Raw genomic sequence first — 7,915 nt, 5'->3', positions numbered from 1 at the left:
TTGCCAGGAGGGATGGGTCCTTGGAGAGGGACATCATGCTTGGGAGGGTGGAGGGACGGCGCAGGAGGGGAAGACCCTCTATGAGATGGATTGATGTGGTGACTGGGGTAATCAGGATGGGTGTGTCAGAGGAAGTGCGGTTGTCACAGGATAGAGCAGGGTTGAGGGCTGTTGTGCATAGGGTCACTATGAGTCGCAAACGACTCGATGGCACGTAACAACAACAACAACTAAGAAATCTACATATTTATAAGGGTTCAGAGATTCATTGTACTAATTGTCAAAGGGAAAGTCATGCTGGAATTACATAATCTTTTGCATAAAACAGAAAAACGGAATATTTCTCATGTCTTTTCATGAAACCTTGACACAGAAACTTCACAGGAACATAAGAAAATCTAGTACCTTTCCTATCAACATAGATACAAATACATAACAAAAATATACTAGCAAACATAATCTATTGAGATATATTTTTTCACTTTAGTTGCAGATTAATATTTATCATCATTGGTAATGAAGGGTTGTGGTCTATTTATAGGAAGAGGAAGCTCTAATGGTTGAGTGGGTAAGGAGTTGTGCCATCAACCAAGGGCATATGATCCAAATTCATTAGATGTTCCTCAGGAGAAAGATGGGCAGTCTCCCACCTATGTGATTTATAGCCTCTAAAAACCCACTGGAGGATCAGCTATGAGTTAGTTTTGACTCAATGGCACCTAACAGTAACAACAACATTATTATTGCTTATAACCCCTTGTGTAGCTCTCGGTGTCTTCCTTTTTTTCAGTCACATTATGCTAATAACCTCTTATTTTATATAATCTTAGAATATTAACATAGTATGAGCAAAGTATGACCTCTCTAAAGTACTCAAAAGCAACGGTGTGTCTCTGGAGACTAAGGTGGGTCTAATACAGGCCATGGTCTTTGCAATCACTTGTTATGCATCAGAGAGTTGGACAATGACTTGGGAGGATAGGAGAATTGATGCCTTTGAGCTGTGGTGCTGGAGAAGAGTATTGAATGTACCACGGACTGCCACGATTCATCCTGGAGAAGGTTAAAACAGGCTACTCCTTAGAGGCAAGGATTCTGAGGCTTCATCTGACATACTTTGGACATGTTGTAAGGAGGGACAGGTCCTTGGAGAAGGACATCATGCTTGGTAGGGTAGAGGAACAGCACAGGAGGGGAAGACCCTCTGTGAGGTGGATTGATTCAGTAACTGGGGTAACCGGGATGGGTCTGTCAGAGGCAGTGCGATTGGTACAGGATAGAGCGGGGTTTAGGGCTGTTATACATAGGGTCACTATGAGTCACAAGCGACTCGACGGCACATAACAACAACAACATGAGCAAGGTGGGCTAACTGGAAGCAAGGGTAGTTAAACAGTTGAGAAGTCATCTATAGTTTGGATAGTAAGGGGAAGAAAGGAGAAAAATTGTATACAGAAGCAATTTAATAAAATTCATACATGCTAAAATCTCTTAGCAAAATAGGAATAAAAGGAAACTATCTCATCTTTTAAAAAGGTATCTAAAAAACCCTACAGTAAGCACAAACTTGAAATTACAGTTTACCCTTAAAGAACCAGTCAATATTATAAAAACAATATACTGCAATTATGAACTATAGTCAGAAAAAGAAGTAAGACTTTCTTATTCTCAAGTCATTACCATCGTGAAGACAATTCAAAGGCTCATTATAAAAACTACCCTCATTTCTAGACACTAATCTTTTCTACTCAAACTTTATGTGGTCCTTGAACACACAACACTGGCATTCTCTGGGAGCTTGTTAGAAATGTAGGCTCTCAGGACAAATTACTACAGCTTACTGAAACATATAAAATGTAGATTACATTGAAATTTTTTAACTTGAAGTGAGATTTTAATAAAAGGATATAGAGAACTTGGATTTCCATTCATTCTTTGTTGCATATTTTCCTCCCTACCTACTCCCCCAGCTTGCTTTTCTTTTTGAAAAAAAGGTTTTTCATTGTTGAACAATTTCCCCCTTCCCCCTTTTCTTCCCCTTGTCCACTCTGCTATGCAGCTCTTATTCTGGACTGTTGTCATATAAATAATATCTCATCATATATTCCTTTTAAATAGTTCTTTCCCTCATCTGTTTCAATGCAGTGTACATATTTATCCCCCCTTTTCCTAGTTTTCCCCAACCCTCATGTCAGTCCTGTTTTATAAAAGAGGCATTATGCAATATTTTTTTTGTGTGTGTGTGTGTCTGTGTGTGTGTGACTGAGATATTTTGTTCACTATACTGTCCTCCAGGGTCACCCATTTTGTGTAATATTTTATGAGTTCCTTGATTTTTAATGCTGCATAGTAGTCCATTGTGTGAATATACCAGAGCTTCTCTATCCATTCATTTGGTGATGGGCATTTTTGTTGTTTCCACCTCTTTGCTATTGTGAACAATGCAGCAATAAACATAGATGTGCATGCAGATTACACTTTGACAGCAGTACCAGTCGGTATATAACCAAACTTACTACTGGAGAGCATCTTTGACACTTAAGAGCTCTTCTGAAAATCCTTGATCTCTGTTGGGAGTAAATAAATTCCTCTAATATGCTTTTATTCTTAGTTCTGTATAAGAGTACTATTTGATTCCTATTTGCCCTAGAATAAATTGAGGATGAAATCAAGCCCTCTGACTTTGGATGCTACTGGCTCCAGGTAACCCTACTAGAATAGATTTTCTTATTCTCAGTTGCGCCTGAGGCCACACAACATGTGGATGCAAAATCCTGATGGCTTCACTTGATCCTCCCATAGTGACATTTAACAAATATTCTAATGTAGGCTGTCTGAATCACAAGATCGAGCAGTATTCATTTTTTGCTCAAGCCATTGTTGTTGTTTACTGTTGAGCTGGAACTGACTCAAAGTTTTCAGAGGCAGTAAATCACACAGGAAGAGACTGTCCATCCTTCTCTTGCAGAGCAGCTGATGGATTTGAACCATATGCCTTTGGGATTATAGCACAGTTTCTTACTATTAGGCCAGCAGAGCTCCCATGCTCAGGCCATGTTGTTGTTGTTGTTATGTGCCGTCGAGTCGTTTCCGACTCATAGCGACCCTATGCACAACAGCCCTAAACCCTGCTCTATCCTGCGCCAACCGCACCGCCTCTGACACACCCATCCCTATTATCCCAGTCACCGAATCAATCCATCTCATAGAGGGTCTTCCCCTCCTTCATTGTCCCTCAACCCTCCCAAGCATGATGTCCCTCTCCAAGGACCCGTCCCTCCTGGCAACATGTCCAAAGTATGTCAGACGAAGCCCCAGAATCCTTGCCTCCAAGGAGTAGCTTGGTTTAATCCTCTCCAAGATGAATCTGTTTTTTTTCCTGGCAGTCCAGGGTACATTCAGTACCCTTCTCCAGCACCACAGCTCAAAAGCATCCACTCTCCTTCTGTCCTCCCTAGTCATTGTCCAACTCTCAGTTGCTCAGGCCATAGTCTTCTGCAAATCTTTTCTTCTATTTTTATTGACACAGGAGGTCTGGTGGCCTAGTGGGCAAGGAGTTGTGCTGTCAACCCAAAAGCAAGAGTTTAAAAACAGCAGCTGTTTCCAGGAGGAAGATAGGCAATCTAAGGCTCTAACTACCCTCACAAAGTCAGCTATAAATCAGTTCCAACTCAACAGTAATAAGAGAGATAGCTTTGAGATATAACATAAATATTTTACATACTTTACATATTCAGTAAAGTCCTTAAACATACAATTTAAAGAGCTTTAACATTTATAAACTCCTGTATAAGCACCACCCAGATAAAATAATGGAATACATCAGAAGCTTATAGTAGGCTTCTTCATCCTCTTTTTCAACTTAAGCACCATTCCAGCCAAGACATAATTACTGCTCTGACTTATTTCATTGTAGATAAGCTTTGCTTGTGATTGAAATCCATATAAATGAACCATAGAAGGGGTTAATGGAAACAAGAATCACAGAGAGGAAGTGGGAAGAATGGGATCATATTGTAGGCACTGTAAGTAAAACCACACAACAAAATGTGTATGATCATTTGAATGAAGAGCCAGTTTACTTTGTAAACATTCACTTAAATAGCAAGAAAAAAGTAAGTGCATTCTAGAATTTAGACTGGATTAATTTTCTGCTCGTTACTGAGAAATCTGTGCACATTGTGAAGAGCAGTAACTTCTGTGTGCTCTCAAGGAATGAAGCCCATCACACAGTATTGTTCTTGGTATTCAAAAGTTGTCTCTTTTTAAATCTATAATTGTTTTCTTGCAAATATTTCCCTTTTATATATTACTTTAAAAACTAATAACTATAAATTATATTCTATAATAATTGTCTTATCTTACTAGAAGAGCTGGCTGAGAAGGAAGAGAGGTGGATTTAACCAAATGGTATACCAATCATTTGGAGGAGGCTTACCTTATACACTTCTTTCACCATTCCTAGAACAGCTTTTATGTTAGAGTTATCCTGATTGTCTTCAGTCCAACAAATCAGTTGAGAGACAACAGCTTTTTTAAGTATCTGGACCAGTGTTTCCAGAGAATGTTTATGTAATGATGCCCAACATTTCTCTGGAGTGTGAAGAATAGGCAAAAATAGATAGAGGTTAAAAAATAAAAAAGTAATGCCTCAGTTTCTATTAAGCTTTTAAATGTACAGAAGAGATGATACTTTACATTTTTATAGGATAAGCAATAAAATATTTTTTCTAAGTAAATCATCCAGGACAATATCCATTACTCATAGACACAGAGAAAAAGTCTTTCCCCCTGATTAATGATTATTACAATTAAAAACTAGAATTCAATATTCTGAAAAAATTTGTTGTTAGTTCAATTTTATGCTTGATTATTTTTAGTTTGTAAAAACAAATACCTGGTATACATGAATATACATAGAAATAAATACAGCTCAGTATTTATATTTTATATTATTGAGACTGAAACTTGGATTTCTATACCCAAGGACAATATTCAGAAAATAAACTTGTCCAATGTTAAAATATATTATCAAGCCAATATAATTAAAATAGGACAACTAAGATGTTTGGAAAGCATATCTGTGTAATAGAATACGGAGATATTTCAGAAGTGGACCTAATACACATGAGGCTGTAATATGTGATAAAAATTCTATTACATATCAGCGGGAACAAAATAAATCATTAAAAATGTATTGAAACATTCTGAAAGTGATATAAAGAGTTGTTGTTGTTATGTGCTGTCGAGTCGCTTGCGAACTCATAGCGACCCTATGTACAACAGCCCTAAACCCTGCTCTATCCTGTGCCAATCGCCCTGCCTCTGACACACCCATCCCGATTACCCCAGGCACTGAATCAATCCAGCTCATAGAGGGTCTTCCCCTCCTGCGCTGTCCCTCTGCCCTCCCAACCATGATGTTCTTCTCCAAAGACCGTTCCTTCCTTATAACATGTCCAAAGTATGTCAAAGCCACAGAATCCTTACCTCCAAGGAGCAGCCTGGTTTAACCCTCTCCAGGATATAAAGTGTAACAGAGATAAATACCAAATGGATTAAAATTTTAAATAATGACATATTGAAGCCCTATCATTATCCACATCTCTAGGTCAACAGACTTAGAGGCAGAAAAGAGCCAACCGAATCATCCATTCTATCAAAAAAGCTGAGTTTTTGAGTTCTTTCCTAGTTTGCTTTCCCGGGGCTAAAATCAGGTCTAGATTTCTGCTACACAGATCTTTAGGTAGAAAGAATCCAGATGACATTCTTCACCATAATGAAAAAACAGAAGGTAACTCAATTTTTACTTGATAGCAGAAGGCAAGCAGCCTTAACCCAAGTTCACCAGTAAGGTGATAAACTGTCCTCCCTTTCCCCCTTCACATCAACACCCCTGTTCAGCATGAAGAAGCCAGAGAGTCAGCATCCAGTTCCCAAATCAATAGACAGTTGATTTAAATACCATTGGAAAATGCTTGTCATTTTCCTGTAGCATCTGGTCCCCGCTGGATCATTTTCATTTCCTTCACCTGCTCCCCCACCAACCAATTTCTGCAGCTCTGCAACTGCATCCCCGCCCATCCTCACCCTTCTGCCCCCAACCCTCACCTCCTTGTACCCCCAATATGGTTTTTCCCAATAAAAAAAAATTTTACTTGATAGCACAAAACATTAGAGTTTTATTTTGGACTTAAAAACGTTCAGACTAACAAGTTTCTTGTACAGTGAGAGCTGTGAAAGATGGGGCTTTGATCAAGTAATAAATTAGCATAGTGTTTTCTAATCATATAAGTAAATTGTTCACTTAGAACAGAAGTAATCGAATTATGTATGAAATGGGGAGAAAGGCTTGATCCTTAGATTGGTCAGGTGTTTGAGAGGCCATTCAACCATCCTTATTGAGAAAATCATAAAACCTTTATAGTGACACTTCACCTATCAACCTAAGAGTGAGAAGCATTACAATATAATTGTTTGTTGTTGTTATGTGCCATCGAATGGCAATTCTATGTACAAAAGTCCTAAACCCTGTGCTGTCCTGTGCCAATCTTTTGTCTCTGACACATCTACCCCCATTTCTCCAGCCACTGAATCGATCCATCTCATCGAGGGTCTTCCTCTCCTGCACTATCCCTGCACCCTCCCAAGCATGACATCCCTCTCCAAGGACTGGTCCCTCCTTGCAGAATGCCCACAGTATGTCAGACGAAGCTTCGGAATCCTTGCCCCCAAGGAGCGTCCTGGTCTCACCCTCTCCAAGATGAACCTGTTTGTTCTTCTAGCTGAGAGTCATAAAATCTTTCACCCTGAGCAAGTTACATAAGCCTCTTTGAGCCTCCCATCTTATTTTATGTAAAATCTGAACAATACTTGTCCTGGCTACCTGCCAAGGAAGCTGTTGTCTAAGTCAGAGAAGACAGTGTATGTGCAATGTAAGATGAATTAAAAAAAATTTATCATTGAAAAAAATGTTAAATGTAAGCATTATATCTCTTTGTAAGGAGGTACAAGTATATCTGTATGTTAAGATCAAATAAGATTGATATAAGTAGTTAAAGAAAGAAAACCAATTAGTAGATTTATGAAACAGAGGTGTTTGTATTTCTATTCTAAAAGATGATCATCCCTTAATTGTATTTTCCCTCAGTTATAAAATTGAAAATACCAATTTTCCATAAATCAAACTCACATATATTTAAAAATAGATGTATTTAAAAATTCTATTAGGAACATGAGAAAGAAAAAAACAAACACGGTTGGAGTAGGATAGACCTTTCTTAAACTCAGAAGTCATAAAAGAAAATGTTGATATATTAAGCTTTATACAAGTGCTTAAAAATAATTATTCATGACAAATATATTATGAAGTAATAACATTAAAAAGATAAAGAAAAATAGTTTCTATTTAAATTCTTGATAAAAAATGAATTACTTTTGTAATAAAAAACTAGGGTAGGGAGCTCTGGTGGCCTAGTGGCAAGAAGCTGCACTGCAATCCTGAAGGCACGTGGCTTCCAACTGCTCCTTGGGAGAAGGATGGGAAATCTCCTGTGTGAATAACGGCCTCTGACAACCTGCTAGATGCCAGCTGTGGGCCGTTTCCAACTCTATACACAATAACAACAATAGTGGAAAAAGATTTTAAAAAGATAAATATGAACTAATAAAAAATGAGCAAAAAGGAAGTTTTAATTTTATAAAATACTATAAAACAGCATCTGTTAACTGAAATACGTCAATTGGTATACCATCTATTCCTGGAGCCTTATTTTTTGCCATTTCCTTCAAAGCAGCCTGAACTTCTTTTTTCGTCACCATAGGCTCTTGCTTATATGTAGTTTCATGAAATTCTTCTGTGTCTTCCAATTCCTTTCGATACAGTGACTCAGTATATTCTTTCCATCTTCTTTTA

At 38.0% G+C, this 7,915-nt stretch overlaps 1 protein-coding gene across 1 annotated transcript in view; it reads right to left on the bottom strand.

Moving 5' to 3' along the window:
* HERC6 (HECT and RLD domain containing E3 ubiquitin protein ligase family member 6) overlaps positions 1–7,915 on the bottom strand; it is a 96,103-nt gene that overhangs the window by 46,871 nt on the left and 41,317 nt on the right. The window contains exon 13 of the mRNA XM_006900020.1: positions 4,439–4,593. Within this exon, the coding sequence (XP_006900082.1) occupies positions 4,439–4,593 (155 nt within the window). The remainder of the gene's footprint in view (positions 1–4,438; positions 4,594–7,915) is intronic.

Source organism: Elephantulus edwardii, unplaced genomic scaffold (genome assembly GCF_000299155.1).
Source record: "Elephantulus edwardii isolate Elephantulus edwardi_28Jun2011 unplaced genomic scaffold, EleEdw1.0 scaffold00270, whole genome shotgun sequence".
In the NCBI taxonomy this organism is placed as follows: domain Eukaryota; kingdom Metazoa; phylum Chordata; class Mammalia; order Macroscelidea; family Macroscelididae; genus Elephantulus; species Elephantulus edwardii.
This window is presented reverse-complemented; position numbering and strand designations above follow the sequence as displayed.